The sequence below is a fragment of the Monodon monoceros genome, unplaced genomic scaffold (assembly GCF_005190385.1).
Source record: "Monodon monoceros isolate NGI ecotype Baffin Bay Population unplaced genomic scaffold, NGI_Narwhal_1 Super_Scaffold_10, whole genome shotgun sequence".
NCBI classification, from domain to species: Eukaryota; Metazoa; Chordata; class Mammalia; order Artiodactyla; family Monodontidae; genus Monodon; species Monodon monoceros.
In genome coordinates, this window is record NW_021703766.1 from 57,892,205 (window position 1) to 57,913,528 (window position 21,324).

General features: G+C 55.2%; 2 protein-coding genes across 3 annotated transcripts; both read left to right on the forward strand.

The window, feature by feature from the left end:
* Positions 1–1,841: 1,841 nt before the first annotated feature.
* Positions 1,842–8,755, forward strand: LOC114904129 (tigger transposable element-derived protein 1-like). The gene is made up of 2 exons (XM_029237634.1): positions 1,842–2,272; positions 4,893–8,755. Exon 2 carries the CDS (start codon positions 4,988–4,990, stop codon positions 6,746–6,748), a length of 1,761 nt encoding a protein of 586 aa, XP_029093467.1. The 5' UTR covers positions 1,842–2,272; positions 4,893–4,987; the 3' UTR covers positions 6,749–8,755.
* A 240-nt stretch (positions 8,756–8,995) lies between these two features.
* On the forward strand, positions 8,996–20,981 carry LOC114888817 (tigger transposable element-derived protein 1-like). Of its 2 annotated transcripts, none has more exons than XM_029211375.1 (4): positions 8,996–9,088; positions 10,929–11,386; positions 14,336–14,415; positions 18,696–20,981. In XM_029211375.1, exons 2-4 carry the CDS (start codon positions 10,987–10,989, stop codon positions 20,430–20,432), a joined length of 2,217 nt encoding a protein of 738 aa, XP_029067208.1. In that variant the 5' UTR covers positions 8,996–9,088; positions 10,929–10,986; the 3' UTR covers positions 20,433–20,981. The 2 variants fall into 2 exon arrangements, with proteins under 2 accessions (XP_029067208.1, XP_029067216.1); XM_029211383.1 differs by lacking the exon at positions 8,996–9,088 and adding an exon at positions 9,212–9,491.
* The last annotated feature ends 343 nt before the right edge of the window (positions 20,982–21,324 follow it).

Sequence of the window (21,324 nt, forward strand, 5' to 3'; positions counted from 1 at the left end):
GGGGGACAGTGGGATTTCCCTGGTGGCGCAGTGGTTAAGAGTCCGCCTGCCAATGCAGGGGACACGGGTTCGAGTCCTGGTCCAGGAAGATCCCACATGCTGCGTAGCAACCAAGCCCGTGCGCCACAACTACCGAGCCTGCACTCTAGAGCCCGCGAACCACAACTACTGAGCCCGCGTGCCGCAACTACTGAAGCCCGCGCGCCTAGAGCCCGTGCTTCGCAACAAGAGAAGCCACTGCAATGAGAAGCCCGCGCACAGCAATGAAGAGCAGACCCCGCTCGCCGCAACTAGAGAAAGCCGCGCGCAGCAACGAAGACCCAATGCAGCCAAAAATAAATAAATCAAAGAAAAAGGGGGGGGGAAAGGAGAGGTCTCTACAGAAATGCAAAAGCTAAAAGTAAAGTTTAAAGAAAAAAAATAGTGATAAAGGAACTGAATCGGAAACACAGAAAGAAAAAATGCCCAAGGTTATTCATCAGGTTCAAATGAAGAAAAATCCAAAGCTCATAAAAAATCAGACCCATATGGAAGGACTTCCCTGGTAGTACAGTGGTTAAGACTCCGTGCTCCCAGTGCAGGGAGTCCAGGTTCTATCCCAGGGAACTAGATCCCCTATGCCAAAACTAAGACCTGCCATAGCCAAAATAAAAGTAATAATAATAAAGAAAGCTCCTCTGTGTTTGTTTTACATTACTTAATGCTAAAATTTTAGACTTATTCTGAATGTATTTTATGTGAATTTAAAATAACTCTTTTTTCGTGTGAAATTGATCTTTGTTCCTAAAATGGAAGCCTACCACATTGCATTGTAATACAGTGTATTATGTTCAGTGTCTAAAAATTGCTAATTACATCATAATATAAGATGCTATGTATCTGTTATTTAAGACATGGAAAAGTAAGGCCTTTATTCAATTCTTACTCGTACGAATATACTTGTACTGCACTGAAAACGCATTACTTTAAAAAAAAATTTATTTATTTGGTCTCACCAGGTCTTAGTTGCGGCAGGCAGGCTCCTTAGTTGTGGCATGCGAGCTCTTAGTTGCAGCATGCATGTGGGATCTAGTTCCCTGACCAGGAATCGAACACAGGCCCCCTGCATTGGGAGCATGGAGTCTTATCCACTGCGCCACCAGGGAAGTCCCGAAAGTGCATTACTTTTGCACACTGATATTATTCAAGAAATAAGAATTAGACCACGTAAGAGAAGATTCACAACCTGTGATAATTTAGTTCTGAGGATCCTGTCAGAAGGCTGATGTAGAAAGTGTATGTATATTGGCTTACCTTACTCAATTTAAGGTCAAGGGCCAAGAACCGGGACTGCAGCTCAGGTCATGCTTAATATGGAATGAAAACTGGACCAAAGATGTATCTGCCTGGTTCAATGTAAAGTGGCAACCATTGCTTAAGCATTTTCACCTTGAGCCAGGCACTATGGTAGGAACTGGAGATGTAAAGGTGAACAAGACATATCTCTGTTCTTCATGGCTTCTCATTCTGACGGAGTCCTTTTTTCCCTAGTCGTGCGCTCTGTGTAGAGGCCTTACATATACTGGAAAATATTTTTTAGGGTTTATTTAAAACTATGTAGATGAAGTCTTGAACAAAAATAGTAAGTTCTCTGACTTCAGTAAAATATTTTGGTGTTCCTTTAGAGAAATTGGAAAGTTCCCATTTCCTGGTTAAATTTCTTAAAAAGTGGAATTTTCTTATTTAATTCATTTGAAGTAGGTACCTTCCCTTTATTATTCCAAATTCTTAAAATTATATGTTTTTGTAAACTGTACAGTAGTTAACATTTGGTAGTAAATATTTGTCTTTTTAAGGTTACTAGTGCACATGTAAGAAAATTATAGGTTATTAAAAACTTTATGAAAGAAGAAAAAAAAAAGAAAGAAAAGAAAGAGACCGAAAGTAGATGGCAGGAAAGACAGGAGAGAGAAATTAATAGGCGAGAAATCCGGCCTTGGGCAGAGGCGGCCTTGGGCGCCCCCGCCTGGACTCTGTGCTCGGCGGCCTCGTCGCCGAACTACGTTTCCCGGTAGGCCCTGGGCGACTGGACGCAGCACCTAGCCCGCCATCGGGGGCGGGGCCCACGCTGCCTCCTCCAATCCCGGCCGTCGCCCGGCAACCTCTGCCTCCGCCGACAAGATAGAGGCTGGCTTCGGCCGCCGCCGGGAAGCGGCACCTGAAGCCGGAGATGGGGAGGGACCGCAGCTCAGTCGGCCCACTTGAGGAAGCCGGCCCACGTCGCGGTCCGGAGGTGAGAGCGGTCGGGCGCGTGGGAGCCCGGGCTCCGGGGGGAAGGGGCCGAGGCGCGTATACCCTTGGTTCCCGTGGGGGGAAGGGAACGGACGCGCGCGAGGGGGCCAATCGGGGCCTCCGGCGGCCCCGCGGCCTTCTGGGAAATGTAGTCTCGAGCCTTCCCCGTGGGCGGGCTTGGGGACTTTCTAGAGCGGGAGGGTGAAAATGAATGAATTTAATTTAAAATTGTGGGTGAGGGACTTACCGGGTGGTGCAGTGGTTGGGAATCGAGCCCTGGTCGGGGAAGATCCCACATGCCGCGGAGCAGCTAAGCCCGTGTGCCACAACTACTGAGCCCGCGTGCCACAACTACTGAAGCCCACGCGCCTAGAGCCCATGCTCGTCAACAAAGAGAAGCCACCGCAGTGAGAAGCCCGCGCACCTCAACGAAGAGTAGCCCCCAGTGGCTGCAACTAGAGAAAGCCCGTGCACAGTTACGAAGACCCAACGCTGCCAAAAATAAATAAATAAATAAATTTATTAAAAAAAAAAATTGTGGGTGAGCAGGCGAAGGCAGGCATGTGGAGACGGAGGGATGGGCGCGTGAGTGGTTCGGAATTTGGGGCCTCCTTCCAGGCAGGAAGCCTTCCCCATGCCCACCTCCCCTTTAAGCCAGGTGCAGCCCATGGGTCCCTGAAGGTACTCTTCCTCGGTGCCATAGACACTCCCAAAACACAAAGACCTGTCAGGTACTGTCCTTGTTTTTCACACGCATTCCTTCATAAAAAAACTTTTACTGTTTTGATCAGGTGCTACTTTCACATGGTTTGAAATGCAAAAGGGACAAAGCGAGAAGCCTGCCTCCATCACTATACTTCATTAAGTAATTCAGTCAGCAAGTGACTGTTGGATGCCTCCAAAGTGCCAGGCTCTCTTCCTGGGCCTGGAGACCCAACAGAGTGCTCCGTAGGTACAGCTCCTTACCTCAGGCAACGTGGGATGGATGCATAATAAAATATAGGTGATTAGGTTACATTTGAGCAGAGACCTGCAGAAGAGGGAATAAGCCATGCAGATTACAGGGAAGGGCCCCCAGTGGGTCAAAGAGCCACAGTAGCTAAGGCCCCTGGGTCGGGAGTGCCCTTAGTGTGCCCTGAGGATGTGGTCAGGAGTACGCAAAGGACAAAGGAGGCCCTTGACAAAGCTGGTGATTATTGTGGCTTTGACTCAGAGAGGTGGGAGGCCTGAGAGGGCTCTGAGCAGAGGAGCCACTGTTTTGTTTGTTTGCTTTTTTTTCTTTGCCGCGCCGTGCGGCTTGCTGGGATCTTAGTTCCCTGACCAGGGATTGAACCTGTGCCCCCTACAGTGGAAGCCCGGAGTCCTAACCGCTGGACGGCCAGGGAATTCCCCCCGACTTGGTTCTTAGAGAATCATTCTGACTGCTGTGTGGAGAACCACCTTCCTCCTCTATCCCCAGGTACTCCACGGTGGTGGCAAGAATTAAGGAGGTTACCTTCTGTGTTAGTTTCCTGTGATTGCTTTACCATATTACTACAGACTTTAGTGGTTTATTTATTTTTAAATTAATTAATTAATTAGTTTATTTTTGGCTGCGTTGGGTCTTCGTTGCTGCGTGCGGGCTTTCTCTTGTTGTGGCAAGCAGGGGCTACCCTTCGTTTCGGTGTGCGGACTTCTCATTGTGGTGGCTTCTCTTGTTGCGTAGCACGGGCTCTAGGTGCGCGGGCTCAGTAGTTGTGGCTCGCGGGCTCTAGAGCGCAGGCTCAGTAGTTGTGGCTCATGGGCTTAGTTGCTCCGCGGCATATGGGATCTTCCCGGAACAGGGCTCGAACCAGTGTCCCCTGCGTTGGCAGGCGGATTCTCAACCACTGCGCCACCAGGGAAGTCCCGACTTAGTGGTTTAAAACAACACAAATTTATTATCTTAGAGTCTTGGAGGTCCGACATCTGAAATGGGGCTCCTGGGCTAAAATCAAGGTATTGGCAGGGCTGGTTCCTTCTGGAAGCTCTAGGCTTCAGTGGTCACATTGCCTTCTGACTGAGTGAAATCTTCTGTGTCCTCTTACAAGTATCCCTCTGATTACGTTTAGGGCCCACTGGGATAATCCAGGATAATCTCTGCCTCTCAAGATTATTAACTTAATCACACCTGCAGTGTCCCTTTTGCCCTGAAAGGTGAACTTACTCATAGGTTCCTGGGATGGGGATGTGGATGTGGGTGTGGTTAGGAGCCATTATTCAGTCTCCCACACTGATGTTCCATGTCTCTGAATAGCATGGAGATGCTTCTGCTCATCAGTGTCTGAGAGATGGGTCAGGATTTCTAGACTCTTTGCATCTCCTTGTGGTTGCAAGAGGTTTTCTGGGGGAAAAACAAAGTCTCCCCACAGCACTTCTTTTGGTCTCATAAGCTAAAACTAAATGAAATGCTCCTGTACACGCAAAGTATGCTCGGAAGTGTGTATGCAGTGTCTTTAGCGTTAGGGAGAGAAGGGACTGGGCCTGCCTCTGAGGCAGTGCTCAGCAGGGCTGGGGGCCTCAGGTCAGAGCATGGGAAGGCCAGGCAGTGGTCCAGACTCTCATGTACTCACACATTAATGCCCATGTGTTCTCCTCTTCAGGCAGAGGCGGGCGTGGCGGGAGAGGCCCAGAGGCCACTGTGGGCACGGCAGTAGCTACTGTGGACGGGCAGTGGGGAGAGAGCTTGTTGAGGTGCATGGCTCGGGGAAGCGGCATGAAGACCACCCCCCACCCGCAGGTGCTGGGGAAGGCGCCCCTTGGGATTGGCCTCCGCCACAGTGCCAAGCGGGACCGGAAGTCCATCACCCTGCATGTGAAGTTGGAGGTGCTTCGGAGGTTTGAGGAGGGTGAGAAGCTGACACAGATCGCCCGGGCCCTGGGACTGGCCACCTCCACAGTTGCCTCGATCCGCGTGAACAAGGATAAGATCCGGGCCAATTCCCAGGCAGCCACGCCCGTCAGCACCACCCAGCTGACCCGCTGCCGGGGTGTGCTGATGGGCCGCATGGAACGCCTCCTGAGCCTGTGGATTGAGGAGCAGAAGCGGCAGAACCTGCCTGTCAGCACGCTGCTTATCCAGGACAAGGCGCGCCGGCTCTTTGCCCAGCTGCAGCACGAGCAGGGCAGCGGCGCCCAGGCCGAGACGTTCGGGGCCAGCAATGGCTGGTTTGCCCGTTTCAAGGTTCGCCACAATGTGCTGTTGACGGATGAGCCGGCTGTGGCCGACGCCCAGGCTGCCGCACGCTACCCCGTGGTGCTGCGCGCCATTCTGGAGGAGGGCTGCTACTCACCACGGCAGGTCTTCAACGTGGACGAGACGGGCCTGTTCTGGAAGCGGCTGCCTGAGCGCATGCTTCTGGCACTGGAGGGGACAGCTGGGCCTGGGCCCAAGGCCTCTAAGGACCACCTGACCCTGCTGCTTGGTGGCAATGCGGCTGGTGACTTCAAGCTGAAGCCCCTGCTGGTGTACCCCTCGGAGAACCCGCGTGCCCTCAGGGGCTGCTCCAAGGCCAGCCTGCCTGTGGTCTGGCGCTCCAACCGCAATGACTGGTTGACACCTAGCATCTTCCAGGAGTGGTTTACTGGCTGCTTCTGCCCAGCTGTGGAAAGCTACTGTACCAGCCATGGCCTCCCACACCGCGCCCTGCTGCTGCTGGACAGCGCACCCTGCCACCCTGTCCACTTGGGTGGCCTCTCAGCGCATGTGCGTGTTGAGTTCCTGCCCAAGAACACATCAGCCCTGATCCAGCCCATGAACCAGGGTGTCATTGCCGCCTTCAAGGCCCACTATCTGCGCCGCACGCTCAGCCAGCTGGTCCAGGAGACGGCGGGTACAGACCGGCCCTCCGTGCGGGAGTTCTGGCGCAGCTATACTGTCATGACCGCTGTAGACAACATCGCTAAGGCCTGGGCAGAGCTGCAGCCTGCCACCATGAACGGTGCCTGGAGGAAGCTGTGGCCCGAGTGCGTGCCCGCTGCTGCCCCCGAGCCCAACGCCCTCCCCCAGCTCCGTCACAGCACTGTGACACTAGCCAGCCACGCAGGCCTCGGGGATGTGGCTGAGGCCGGTGTTGCCCACCTGCCGCAGGCCCATGGGGAGCCCTCGCCCCGCAGCATCCCCCAGGAGGTGGAGGTTGGGGGTGTCAGTGACTCTGGGCTGCCCTGTGAGGCGGGGAAAGGCTTGGCCTCCAGAAGACCAGAGTCAGATCTCATGGAGGCCATGGTGGGTGTGGAGACTGAGGAAGTAAGTGTGGGTGCACTGCGCCCTGAGCACCTGGCCCAGGCGCTGTCGCACTTTGCTGCTGGCCTGCGAGTCCTCATAGAGAACGATCCCAACCGGGAACGCAGCCTGCGGGTGTCCCGGGGTGTCCACTGTGCCCTCGCCCACCTCCGAGAGCTGCAGCGGGAAAGGAGGCGACAGGCTCGGGCAGTTGCGGGGCCTCAAGGGGCCCCATGATGGTGGCAACAAAGGAGTTGGCAGAAAGCCTGCACTCACCCCAGGTGGGGCCCACAGAGGGTGGGCAAGTGGCCAAGGGCACAAACCCTGAAGGACAGACCTCTTTGGCTGTCCTGTGTGATTTAGGGCTTGGGCCTGACCTCAGATGAGCTTTGTCTGATGATGTTTTGTTTCTGGAGGGTAGACACTGCCACTTCTCACCCATGGTTCTCGTACCTCATGCACTGCCATCTTTGTGCAGTGGCACCCAGAGTGTCAGGCTTGGGGAACAAGAGGGTGGCGTTCTCTGATTGGCAGATGAGCTGCGGGACCCAGGAGTGCCCATCCGTGTCAGAGACACACCCTGTAGCACAGCAGTTGCCAAGCACAGCCCACCAGGGTAGCCTTCCTTGTGGTGAGGGGCCAGGGTTGAGACAAGCCTCTCCTATTTGTCAACCCTGACCTGTCCGTGCACCGTTGTTACTCTTCGTAGCCAACTCTAGGTGGGGGTTTCCTGCTCTCCTTGCTCACCTTCCGTGCCATCCTCACTCTTTCTGGCTTCCACGGTTTGTGTTGTCTGAGGTTTCTGGTACCTTCCCTGTGCCCGAGCCTATGGGCGTGTGTGGCTTTCCTTGGTTTGGAGATATTTTCTTCCCTGGGTTTCTGTGCCGTGGTTGTCTTGGCTTCCCTCCAGCCTCTGAGGCTGAGCCTTCTGACACTTTGATGGTCTCCCAGATCTAGAGCTCTTTGGAAAATCTCAGCCATTTTTGAGGGCTCAGTGGCTACCTCAGGGTCAGCTCCCAGCACATTGGCTGCAGCCCAGCCTCTCCCCAAGGTTAGAAACATGGCTCCAATTCCAGTGGATTGGCTCCTTGGACGGTCTTGTTATCTCCGTCATTCCAGCTTGTTCTCCTGTCCCCCTAGATTGTAACAGCAAGCACACTGGGGTATCCACTTGACTCTGTAGACATACCATATGGGCCACCAAAACCCAGAGAGTCATCAAGGGAAGGAGTTCTTGTACTCCAGCTAGGTGAGCCACAGGCGGTGAGACAGGGCTGCCTGGCCTCCTGGACTCCTTTCGACACAGGTACCCGCATGTGTCCGTGAACGTGTGCGCGCGACACACACACGCATGCCAAGAGTAAAGTTGGGAGAAAGGATTCCTTCTACCTCTGTCCCAGCTAACACTTGAAGTGCTGGGCCTGCTGTCAATACGTAAAAGGGGCTGGAGGCCAGGGAGGGGTTCCAGGGTCCAGCCTTCCTGGGAGAAAGGTCAGATGAGGCCCCTTGTTTGCTTTCTTGGGGAGAGTGGCAAAAGGGATGGCAAGGAGAAGTAGAAGAGCTTTTCTTAGGAGCCTGGTGACTGACTGGATTAATAAACTGCACAAATTATAAGCACTTGTAATGTGCTAGGTGTTGGGGAGACCAGGGTGGGAGAGACTGGCTTCAGGAGCTGCCGGTCCAAAGGCTGTTACATTCTGTGTGACGACGGCTATGACGGGCGACTTGTGAGGGACCTAAACCTAGCTGGGGTCAGAGGAGAGGACATGATAGGGAAGGCTTTTTGGGGAGGTGCTGCCCCAGCTTTTGGAAACCGGTCATTTCAAAATGCCAGGCATCACAGAGGGGCCTGTTTAGGCGGCCCAGCACGGTTTGGCTGGTGAAGCCCTGAGGACGGGGAAGCAGGAGCAGCCTCGATGGAGGCGGAGTGCGGCACAGCAGCTGCAAGAGGCAGGTGACCAGGTGGGAGGAAATGCCACATCCGCCGGGCGGGAGTAGAGAGGCAGCTGAGGGGCAACCTGGCACAGTCGAGCGGACGGATAGCGAGGGGATATGAGGTCGCGCGAGCAGGGCGTGGCGGAGACAACGCGCGGACGGGCCCATCTGGCTCCATAACTCTACCTCGGAACCCTGGACACCGCCAGTCGCACCACTGGCGCCCCCTTGCAGGCCCCTGAAGAACTCCATTTCCCGGCGGCGCCGAGCGCTGGTGCTCGCTGCCTTCTGGGAAATGTAGTGTCTGTAGGTCACCCGGGCTCTTACTGTGGCGGGCCAAGGACTACATTTCCCAGAGGGCTTCGCGGACAGGGCCGGGCTTGCGCACGTTCCACTTCCGGGCGCCGCACGTCGCCAAAGAGTTGCAGAAGTATACTGTTACCTCCCCTTCACCTCCGTGCGCTGGCCTGTCGTGGGGAGGTGGGTGGTTGCTAGGGAAGAGAGGGAAGGGGCGGGGTGGGCATAAGGCACCGGAAGTAGTCCTTGGGACGGACGGAAGCTCGTGGTCCTGGGGCCCCAGGGTGGTTGGTCTTTGTTCCAGCACGGTGTTGTTTGACGCCGTCCGCGTGGCTTCCTGGGGCGGTGAGTCTGGGCGCGACGCGGTGGAGGCGTCGGAAAAGCCCGGGGTAGGGTGTGCAGCTGGCCAGAGGGCGGCAGGAGAAGGGGGGGCGGGGGAACACCAGCTGCTTTCCGAGGACTCCGGCGAGTCCACGGGGAAGGGCGGCGCGTGGGCTGCTGGGACATGCAGTCCGGCGGGGCTGGGCCTGCACCGGAAGTGATTCTGGGCCGAGCTGGGCTCTCGCCATGCCTCGGGGGTCGTGCACGTGCACCCGCGCTAGTCCCTTTCTCGGCGGAATTCCTGGGCTTCTGTCCACGTTTCCACCCAGCTCCCCGTAAACTCACCTCCCCTGGAAAGTCTTCCTGGATTTCTGCAGCTCAGACCACCTCTTTGCTCCTGCTGCACCTGCGTGCGTCCCTCTATAAAGTGAGACTGCGGGCGGGGTGGGGGGACGCTCCCCGCACAGGGGGATTAAATCCAGATCCTTCCCTGGCCGAAGGCTGTGCAAGTTCGCCCAGGCCACACAGCCTTCGCATTTGCTGTTTCCGCTACGTAGACCGTCCTCTACTCTAGCTGTCATCTCAGGGTGCTTGGGGGTGAGAGCCGGGGGTTGGGGGCTGTTGGATGGGGCGGCCTGGTTCAGGGGAGCCCTGACCAATGCTTTAAAGACGTGCATTGGCATTGAAAATGATCTGTGTTCTTTTTTCTTAAATATTTATTTATTTTTCTTTTTGGCTGTGTCGGGTCTCAATTGCGGCACGCGGGATCTTCATTGCGGCGCGTGGGCTTCTCGTTGCGCACGGGCTTCTCTCTAGTTGCGGCTCGCATGCTCAGTAGTTGTGGCGCGCAGGCTTAATTGTCCCGTGGCATGTGGGTTCTTAGTTCCCGGACGGGGCATTGAACCCACACCCCGTGCATTGGAAGGCAGATTCTTAACCACTGGACCATCAGGGAAGAAGTCCCAATCTGTGTTCTTTTCTAAAGTTACAGTGGTAGCAAATGGCCGTTGGCAGAAAAACTCAGGTGCCCTGCAGACATTACAAAAGAAAAAGCAGAGGTCCTCCCCCAGTTCCTTTCTCCAGAATTGCCAGCTGAGGCGTTGCTGGTTTTCAGGATCCTTTTCTGAACACTTGTAGCAGTAGCTCCTGTTTTTTGTTTTGAAATTTTAACATTAGTGGGATCATGTCAATTGAGGAGGACCACAGCTTACTTTCTTGTTTAGCACTGTAGCGTGGACGTCTCTCTCACTGTCCATTGTTGACCTTGACTAGTTGAGTTGGGCCGAGCCTCTCAGGCCCCATAGGATTGTGCCATGAGGGAAGGAAGTCCTTCCAGTGTAGGAACCAGCTCTTGCTCTCCCTGTGCGGCTGCACTGCAGCCGTCCCCACTACCATCTTGGCCTTCCAGCCTGTCCCCCACATCACTCTTTCTAGTGCCCCACAGACTGCATCCTTCACTTACACAGAGCCTCCCTGGGCACGGACCCTCCCTGGGCACTGAGTCTCTGCTAGTTCCCGCCAGCACCTCTTCTTGGCTGCTGATGGGGTTCTCTCCACCACTGAGACACTGGACACGTCCACGCCCCATCCCCAGGAGCAGCCCTCCTACTGGCCCAGTCTGGCCTGAACTCCTGTAGGCTTCCCTGCAGGAAGCGCTCCCTCACTGTCCTAACCAGATTCCCAGTGTGAGGCATCCTCTTGAGGGCACAGATAGGGAGGTCGAGGCTGGACGTGTCCCCCTGCCAGGTTGTCAGCTGGCCAGGTGTGGGGACAGTTTCCGCCACAGCAAGTGACCTTGCAGGCTGTGAGTCGGTGGAGGGGTGTGGGTGGTCCATGGCCCTGATTGGGTGGGTGTGTGTCCCAGGAAGACGGTGTGTGTGGCCTGAGTGAAGGCAGAGAGGCCAGCTTCCCCAGGTTTCGCCATGGCAGCCGACCCAGCACCCATCGGTCAGGAAGAGCTCGTGATCATCAAGATGGAGGAGGATGAGGCCGCCCTGTGGGATCCTGAACCGTTCTTCAAGCCTCAGCCCCAGACCCTGTTGCCTGGGCTTGGTAGGGACCCCCGGCAGTGCTTCCGGAGCTTCCGCTATGAGGAGGCAGCAGGGCCCCGCGAGGCGCTGGCCCGGCTCCGGGAGCTGTGCCGCCAGTGGCTGCGGCCCGAGGTGCACTCCAAGGAGCAGATGCTGGAGCTGCTGGTGCTGGAGCAGTTCCTGGGCGTGCTGCCACCTGACACCCGGGTCTGGGTGGAGTCCCAGTGCCCCGAGAGTGGCGAGGAGGCTGTGGCACTCGTGGAGGACCTCGCTCAGATGTTGCAGGAGACTGGTGAGCCACGGGGGACTGGGCTTGGGGGCAGGGAAAGTGCAGGGGGACACAACTCATGACGCCGGGTCCTGAGTGCCTGCCCGCTCTGCCCAGGCCCTGTGTCCTCATCTCTGGGAAGAAGACTCAGAAGCTGTGACATGTTTGGAGACTTTTCTAGACTCTTAGCCTCCAGAGGTGTGAGCCTGGGGTTGGCGTAGCATTTCCCCTGCTCAGGTGCACTGGCCTTCTTTCTCTTCCTTTTCTCCTTCCTGACAAAGTCACGGAGTGCATGCCATGTGGCAGGCCCTGTGGGTCCAGCAGGGAAGGGAGAGAGGCAAGGTCCTTGGCCTGTTGGAGCTCAGTCTGGTTTGAGAGTTGGACAGTGAGACCTCCAATCACAAGCAGGGTGTCTTTCTTTCTCTAGAGGGGGTGGAGGCAAGAGGAGGTGGGCACAGAGGTCGGCCCGGCCAGGGGTGGCTTTGCAGTTCGTGCTGTGTGACGTCTTCACCTTGGACGTGTGCTTCCGCACCTGTGAGGAGGTGACAGCCGTGCAGCAGGGAGGAGAGATGGTTGGTTACCGCCTCGGTCCACCCTGGCATGTGTTTACTTATTTACTCATGTGTATTTGTGCAGTTCCTTTTGCCTGCTTGGCCCCTTGTATCGAGGGGTGGAAACCATAGCACTTAAACAAGCAAACAAAAACCCAGCTTTATTAGGCTCTAACCCACATAATCAAAAAATGGTACACTTAGTGGGTTTTAATGTATAGTCACAGGTTTGTACAACCATCACCCATGTCTAATGTCATCACTTTCAAATAAACTCCGTGCCCGCCAGCAGCCACTCCCCATTCTTCCCTTTCCTAGTGCCTTGGCAGCCAGGAGCCTGCTTTGTGTCTCTGTACACTTTCTTATTCTGGACGTTTTATTAAATGGTATCATACATTTGCTGGAGTCATACATGGCTCTTTATGATGGGCTTCTTTCATCGAGTGTAGTGTTTCCAGCGTTCATCCACAGTGTAGTACGTCATTCATCTTTATGCCTAGTCATATTCTGTTGTGTGGTTATACCACATTCTGTTTATTCATTTATCTGTTACGGTTATTTGGGTTGTTTGTACCTTTTGGCTGTTACGATTAATGCTGACGTGAACTTACGTATACTTTATTCTCTTGGTTATATACCTAGGAGTGGAATTGCTGGATCACATGGTAACTCTGGCCTTTTGAGGAACTGCTAACACACCACTTGTTTTAAGAGAGGGGATTTAATATAGAGAGTGTAACCTAGGCATTGAAGGAGTGAAAAAGTAGAGAAAGAACTCTAAGGTGTCATGGCGGTAGGAACTGCAGGGAACTGTGTCCGCTCCGGGAAGAGGTCGGAATTATGACAGTTAGAGACTCAAAGGAGGGGCTGGGAGGTGGGGCTGCTGCTGGATGGTGCTGGGGTCTCCCAGGGGGACAGCATGCAGCTGGTTCTGCACATGTTGGAAAAACTGCAAACTGGATCTAGCTGCTGCTAAAGAAAACCTTGATAATGCATGACTGGTTTTCACCCAGGCATGAACGTGAGGTGCAGGTGAGACACCTTGTACGCATGGGTCCACAGTCCTCCTAGGGTGTCTGGCTGTCGTGCTGGGCTGCTCTCTGAGCCATGGGCAGCGTTTGTCGTCTTAGGGGCCTGTTCTTAGGGAACTGTGCCCGTTCCCAGCTTCCCACTGGACGGGTGCTTAGGTGACGCGCACTATTAGAAGAGATTTTGCATTGTAAGAGTGTGGACGTCGAGAAAGCAGCCTGCTGGCACTGAACGGACTTAGGCCTGGTGCTCTCGAGGATCCTCTGGGGCATGCATGGTTATGTCCACTCAGCTCTGAAGCCGCATGGTCTCACGTTTACACGAAAACTCCTGCCTTTGCTCCGTACCCTTACCTGCTCTCAGCCTGTTGCTGGCCCCTTCGATGCCCCCACATGGGAGAGGGTAGGACCTGGCCCTGGCTTTCTCTGGGTGGTTTTGGAGATGACTGCGCTGATGCTATCAGGGAGACCAGAATGATGTCCCAAGCTCTTCCTTGGCTGTCACTGTTGCTGTGTGTTCGGGGGTCCCAGAGACCCCCCTTAGCCTCAAGTGATTTGCTAGGAGTCACAGAATTCAACAAGGCTATTATATTCGTGGTTGTAGTTTATTACAGTGAAAGGATGCAGATTAAAGTCAGCGGTGGAAAAAGGTGCCTAGTCTGGGAGATACCAGGCACGAGATTCCGGGTGTCCTTTCCTGTGGGAGTCGTGTGGGTCGTGCTTAATTCCCACAGCAGTGATGTGCAACGACACACACAGGATGCTGCCACTGGGGGGCTCGCCTGCAGTGACGTCCAGGATTTTTACTGGGGGTCAGTCACCGAGTTATGGAACATGACTGACCTTAGTTACTCAGCCTGAACTCCCGCCAGAGGTCAGACCTGTACAGTGTGGCCCAGGGTTACTACCATGTCACATTGTTAGCATGAACTATCTGTGTGACCCAAGAACTTAGGTAAACAAAGATGTTCTTATCAGGCAGAATCTTCCAAGGGCTTAGAGGTCTCCTCCCAGGAGCAGGTCAAGGGCCAGACTTTCGTTTGGAGTGTGGAGGGTTTGGACAGCTCAGGCCTGCTGAGTCAGCCCTTTACTGACCACCGAGCTGCAGCTGAAGGAAGCTTCTAATGACTATTTCCTTGGTGTTTCAGTGACTTGGGTTTCAGGGGCCTTGGGTGTGTTCTTGAGGTACGTACGTGTGTGGGCATCGGAAGGGGCTGCCTGTCACCCAGGGTACGGTGTTCTCTGTGAATCAGAGGGCAAGCGGTGTGTCATCTGGCTCAGAGTGTCTGGCCAGTAGGACATGTTGACCTCCGGATTGATTAATGGGCCTGGGTGCCTCACCCCTTTGTCCCCAGGGTGGGCCTGCAGACACTAACACTGCTCTTTCCCCTCAGCCCTGGCCCAGGCCCCTCCCGAGGACCAACGGTTTGGAGACCTGGCAGAGCCGGCCAAGCCCTTCACGGATGGAGCTCAGGTGAGCTGTGAGTCCTCCAAAGTCAGAGATGCCACATCCTGTGGGACCCCGCCCGCCTTCCCCCGCCCTTCACCCCAGGCCGTGGAGGGTCACATTCCGCAGCTGTGCCCAGCCCCCACCCCCACCACCCCTCGCCCTCAGGCTGGGCTCAGGACCTGCCCTTCACCCTCTCCCAGCTCCTGGGTCTGAGGATGGGGCCTCCCCAGGCTCACACCATTTGAATACAGAGTACAGTAAGTCCCCTACACACAAACCTCCAAGTTACGAACTTTCAAAGATGCGAACATGCGTTCGCATGTCCAATCACGTAAGTTAGTTCACGTGTCTGGCGTACATTGTCATGTGCGTGCATCCTCTACAAGTGGTTGTGCTTTTGTGTGCTTTACAGTACTGTATAGAGTACAGTAGTACAGTATCTTTATTTCAAGCCCAGGATGTCCGGAAGCAAGCGTAAAAGCAGCGGTGATGTAGCTGGTACTGCTAAGAAGCGCCACGCGATAACGATGGAAACAAAAGTGAAAATAATTGAGAGAGTGGAGCGAGGCGAAAAGATGGTAGACGTCGCTCATTCTTATAACCTGAATCGTTCAACCATCGGCTCAATCGTAAAGAACAAGGACAAGATCATGGAACATGTGAAGTCTGCTATGCCGATGACGTCGACAATAATAACAAAGAAGCGTGGAAAAGTGATGGAGGAGATGGAGAAACTTCTCAGTGTGTGGATGCAGGATCAGCGTCAGCGTCGAGTCCCACTCAGCTTAATGCTGATTCAAGAGAAAGCTAAGAGCCTTTATGAAGACTTGAAGAAGAAACACGGCGAAGAATCAGAGGGCAAATCTTTTAATGCCAGCCGTAGCTGGGTTCACCGGTTCAAGGCTAGAGCCAAACTTCACAATGTAAAAGTAAGTGACAAGGCAGCGAGTACAGATACGATAGCTGCCCGGGAATTTCCTGAAACGCTTCGAGAAATTATTGATGAAGGCGCGTATTTACCCGAGCAGGTGTTTAATGTGGACGAGACAGGACTGTACTGGAAGAGGATGCCGGACCGAAGTTACATCAGTAAGGAGGAAAAGTTGATGCCGGGCTATAAAGCATCAAAGGATAGGCTCACGCTGTTGTTTGGTGGCAATGCCTCTGGTGATATGAAGCTGAAGCCTCTCTTAGTTTATCATTCAGAGAACCCAAGAGCCCTTAAAAACATAGCCAAGGGCTCTCTTCCTGTTGTGTGGAAGAGTAACCCCAAAGCCTGGGTTACACAGGCCATTTTCCAGGACTGGTTTTTCCACCACTTTATCCCGGAGGTAGAGAAATATTGCTTGGAGAAGGACGTCCCATTCAACATTCTTTTGCTGCTTGACAATGCTCCGGGCCACCCCCCATTCATGGACGACTTTCATCCCAACGTCAAAGTAGTGCATCTGCCACTGAATACTACGGCGCTCATCCAACCTATGGACCAGGGAGTTATAGCGACTTTCAAGAAATATTACTTACGTCACACTTTTCGTCAGGCAGTAAAGGCAAGTGACGAATCAGGAACAACCTTGCGACAATTTTGGAAGGACTATAACATCTACAAGGCCATAAAAAACATTGACTTTGCCTGGAGTGAGGTTACGGCCGTCACCATGAATGGGGTTTGGAAGAACCTTTGCCCGAAGTTTGTTCACGATTTTCGTGGATTTGAGAAGGTGGATGAGGAGTCCAAAGAGGTCTTCAGCAACTTAGTGACCCTCAGCGAGAAGCTGGAGCTAGATCTGCAAGAGGACGACTTCATTGAACTCCTTGCTGTGCAACATGAGGAGCTCACTAATGAAGACCTGATGGAACTGGAGGCCCAGAGAAAGGATGAAGAGGGACAGGAGGAAGAAGAAGTAACTGAAGAACCGAAGAGATTCACAACGCAGGAAATGGCAAGGGGGTTTTCTTTATTTGAGGAGGCGCTGTTAGTGTTTGAGGCACAGGACCCGAATGTAGAACGGTACACGAAGGTTGCAGCAGCCGTTCAGAATGCAATCCAGTGCTACCGTGTCATCTATGACGAGAAAAAAAGAGCTACTACCCAGACATCACTGGATCGTTTTTACAAGAGGGTAGATAGAATTAAATCCAGCAAGGAGCCAGAACCTGTGCCATCCACGTCAGGCGTGAGTGAAATTGCAACTTGCCCTCCGTCTCCTACTGCTGACGATCCTTCAGCCCTACCATCTCCCACCTCCTCTTCCTCCTCCAGTCAGTAACTCTTCCTGCCTGTTCCCTTGATGCCAGCCCTGGATGCCAGCTGTTGTACTGTACTACGGTACTTTTCAAGGTACTGTACTGTAAGATTAAAAAGGTTTTCTTTATTTTTTGTGTTTGTTTGTTATTTATGTATTATTCGTGTGAAAAGTATTATAAACCTATTCCAGTACAGTACTGTATAGCCGATTGTGTAAGTTGGGTACCTAGGCTAACGTCGTTGGACTTACGAACACATTGGACTTACAAACGTGCTCTCAGAACGGAACTCGTTCATACGTAGGGGACTTACTGTAGTTGTAGTCTCTCTTGCACAGAGATAGAAATACAGCAGTCGTTATTTATCCTCCCGTTTTAAAGAAAAATTTTAAATGTATATAAAACATGTATATGCATTATAAAGTAATTCAAACCTTAAGAGAAGCACATAACGTTGAAACCCCACAGCCAGTCTTCGTCTCTGGAGATGGCCACTGCCACCCATCGTACACCCTTCCTCTTTCCTGTACACACGTGCAGTTCACACACATGGGCGTGTGTATGAACGGGGCACACAGACATTTCCAAAGGAAGCCCCATTAACGCTCTGCACCTCACTGATTTCACTTCGTCTTGTGTTGAGGTCCCTTCCAGTGGCACAGGCAGCTCCAGCCTTTCTTTTTAGTGGCTCTCTTGGAGTCATGTGCCCAGCCCCACTAGGGAATGTGGGCCGCTGTTGGTTTCTCATCCCAGAACACACACCCTCATCTTGGCTGCTGCCCCTCTGGCTCTTCTGCCCCTGGGCCTGCCTGTCCTCTGGATGGCCTCAAGACACAGGGACCAAAGCTTATCTCTGTGTCACGGGGTGCCTGCATGTCTTTGATCCTGGTGGGTAACCCAGGAGGCTTCCCCAGGAGGACAGAGGGACTTGCTCACACATGGGAAGGAGGGCAGACCAGCCAAGGAGCATGGCTGGGGTCTCCTGCCAGGTGAGGGGGGAGAGTGGACCGCACCCTGGCCTTTCCCACCCTTGACTGCCACTCCTGGTCTTCCTGAGACACTGTGAGGCCTGGGAACGCCTGCGGTGGCCCTGCCTAGATCTGTCCAAGTCCGGCTCAGCCGGTGTCCTGCCGGCAGCTCTCAGAGAACACCCAGGGCTGCTTTACTGTCAAACTCCCATCATCAGTCGAGAGTGTAGAGCTGGGCTCTGAGAGGTGCTGCTCCTGGAAGAAACAAGGTGCTCGGCCCACCCCCCTGTGGAAGGACACTGGGAAATGGGTCTCCTTGGCCACCTCGGGGCCCCAAGGCTGGAGGCAGGCCTGCCCCTCGCCGGGTTCTCCAGGAGCCCGTCTGGGTAATTGAACCCTGCACAAGTATTTCCTCCATTAAAAAAACCCAAAACGGGGACTCCCCTGGTGGTCCAGTGGTTAGGACTCCACTCTTCCACGGCAGGGGGCACGGGTCCGATCCCTGGCTGGAGAACTAAGATTCCCCATGCCGCGCGGCTTGGCCAAACCAACCAAAAAAATCAAAACAACACACAAACAAAACAAAAACCTCGAGTCCTGACACCCTTAATTAATGACATTGCTCAAGGTCTTGCAAGCTCGGGGCCATGAAGCGTGTCGGCTCCATGGACAGCTCGTTCCTCTGCTTTCCCGGGTTGCCACCAAGCTCTGAGCTGAGGTTTATACACTGTGGCTGCCCGTTCCTGGGCCCGGCTATGACGTGCTGGTAATTTCTGGGTTCTGTATTTGGTCTGACATCAGTTTGTGGTTTATTACGCCACCCTGGATGCTTCAGGAGGCCGGCGAGTAGGTGACTAGGGATGGTGGTGTCAGCGGGGGGCTCCCTCGGAAAGTGGTAGAGGGTTTCCAGAGGCTTGCTGCAATCCTGGGGGTGAGGTTTATTTAGTCCACGGGGCCAGAACTCATCGAGTGGCCGGATGTGGCCCCGAATCTCCCACCTAAAGAGAGAGACTAGTCAGTGACCTCTAAGGGTTTTACCCAGGCCCGTCGGCACTTCCCACCGGTAAACGTTGTCTCCCCATTTTACAGCGGGTCAGGGCTGGGGCGGCAGCGGCCCTGAAATCAGCGGGCTCAGGGCGGGAACGTAAATATTCTGTTGTGGTGTCCGGAGAGAGTGATGCGGGCCCGAAGCCCCCCCTGAAGAGGCCGCCGAGGGCGGGCCAGCGCCGAAGTGCCAAGCGGGACCGAAAGGCCATCAACCTGCAGGTGAAGCTGGAGGTACTGAGGCGCTTCGAAGCCGGAGAGAAGCTCAGCCGAATCGGGAGGGCACTGGGTCTCTCCACCTCCACTGTGGCCACCATTCGTGACAACAAGGACAAGATCCGAGCGAGCTCCCAGGCGGCCACCCCGCACGCGGCCTGTAAGCTGACGCGCAGCCGCAGCCTGGTGATGGAGAACATGGAGCGGCTGCTGAGCGTGTGGATCGAGGACCAGAACCGGCGTGACGTGCCGGTCAGCGTGGTGCTCGTCCAGGAGAAGGCCCGCAGCCTGTTTGAGGAGCTCAAGCGGGCGCAGGGTGAGGGCTCCGAGGCTGAGACTTTCGGCGCCAGCCGCGGCTGGTTCGCGCGCTTCAAGGCGCGGCACGGGCTGCGCAGCCTCGGGGCCGGAGGCGAGGCTGCGCGCGCAGACGCAGAGGCTGCGCGCAGGTATCCGGCGCTGCTGCGGAGGGTGATCCAGGAGGGCGGCTACACGGCCCGGCAGGTGTTCAACGTGGACGAGACCCGGCTCTTCTGGAGGCGGCTGCCGGGCAGGACGGGCCCTTCCGTGGCGGAGAAGCCAGGCCCCGGGTTCACAGCCGCCCAAGATCTCCTGACCCTGCTGCTCGGCAGCAACGCCGCCGGCGACTTCAAGCTGAAGCCGCTGCTGGTATACCCCTCAGAGAACCCGCGCGCCCTCCGGGGCTTCTCCAAGCCTAACCTGCCCGTGCTGTGGCGCTCGCACAGGAAGGCCTGGGTCACTGTGAGCCTCTTCCAGGAGTGGTTCGTGCACTTCTTCTGCCCCGCTGTGGAGAGGTACTGCGCCCGGCACGGGCTCCCGTATAAAGCTCTGCTCGTCCTGGACAGCACTCCCGGCCGCCCAGGGAACCTGGACGACCTCTCCGACCACGTGCGCGTGGAGTACCTGCCCAAGGACACCACGGCCCTCATCCAGCCCATGACCCAGGACGTGGTCGCCACGTTCAAGGCCTGCTACCTGCGGAGGGTCTTCCGCCTCTTGGCGGCGAGGGCGGGAGGCGCCGGCGAGCGGTCAGCGGCCTCGGACTTCTGGCGGGACTATAGCATCCTGGACGCTGTGCACAACATCTTCGAGTCCTGGGAGGAGGTTCCGCCCGCGACGTTGAACCGGGGTTGGAGGAAGCTGTGGCCCGAGTGCCTCCAGCACGACGCCAGCCCCCGACCCGGGGAGGCCCTCCCGCAGATCAGGCGGGACGTCGTGGCGCTGGCGCACGGCTTGGGTTTCGGGGAGGTGGCAGAGGCGGATGTGGCTGAGCTGCTGCAGAGCCAGGGCGCAGACCTGTCCAACGAGGAGCTGGTGGGGCTGGAGCAGGAGCTGGCAGCCGGGGAGGAGGGTGAGGACAGCTCGACGGCTTCCCGCCAGCTCACGGCCAGGCACCTGGCCAAGGCCCTAGCACATTTCGATGCTGGCCTGCAGATCGTCAGGGACAACGATCCCAACCTGGAGCGCAGCCTCCGCGTCTGCCGGGGCGTGAACAACGTGATCAGCTGCTATCGGGAGCTCTTCAAGCAGAAGAGAGGCCCCAAATAGTGTGTGTTGAGGGGGAGGGGGTGTTGGGAGTTCTGAGGCCTCCGGACTTTGTTGGGGAGAGGGGGTCCTTCCTCCCCATGTTTCACATGGGAGTGACACTGGTCTGCATGTTTCCATTTCATTATATTAATCCCTCAAATGTTTTTCTGTCAGCAAATAATTTAGTGTCTCAAGTGAACTTCTCAAATATATGGTTTTAGAAGCCTTGATGAATTCTCAAGTGAGTTTATTGCATCCTGGGCCCTTTTGGAGCAGTGCATCCTCGGTTTCCTAGTGGAAGCCCATGAGGAAGCCGGAATCACTGGGTAGCACCCCTGGCACGGTATTCCTGCCACCTTGCTCGCTGCGCTGAGCTCTTCCTGTATTCAGAGCTGGGGCTCACGGAGCTGAGAGGGGTTCAGAGAGGGGTTCTGCTTGTTTTATGGCCCGCTCACCCTTCAGCTGGGCTTCAGGACCTGCAGGCGGCAAAGGCTGACCCCGGATGAGCACCCAAAGAGACTCAGGGATCCAGAGAGTGGGCCTGGGTGGGAGGAGTGTCCGGCCACACACCTCCCATCTCTGTTCTCCCGGGACACTGGATGCGTCTTGTCATCTTGTTCTGTCCTCTGAAATGATGCTGTGCCCCTGCTGACTGGCGGGGGGGGAGGGGGGGCGGGAGGAGAGACTACAGCCCGTTGTGGGTGAGCTGGTGAGGCAGCACATTCGCCAGGCTCCCCGGCCCCGGCGCGGGCGTCCTCACGGCTGCAGGCCCGGCTGCAGGCCTGCTGCTAACTCTCCCTCTCTTCTTGTCTCTCTCCTCTGCTGCTCCCTCTCTCCACCAGTTTCCGTTTGACTCCTGCCATGCCCCTTTGACTCTTCTTCCCGTGGACACGGGCTCATTCCAGGCAGTGGT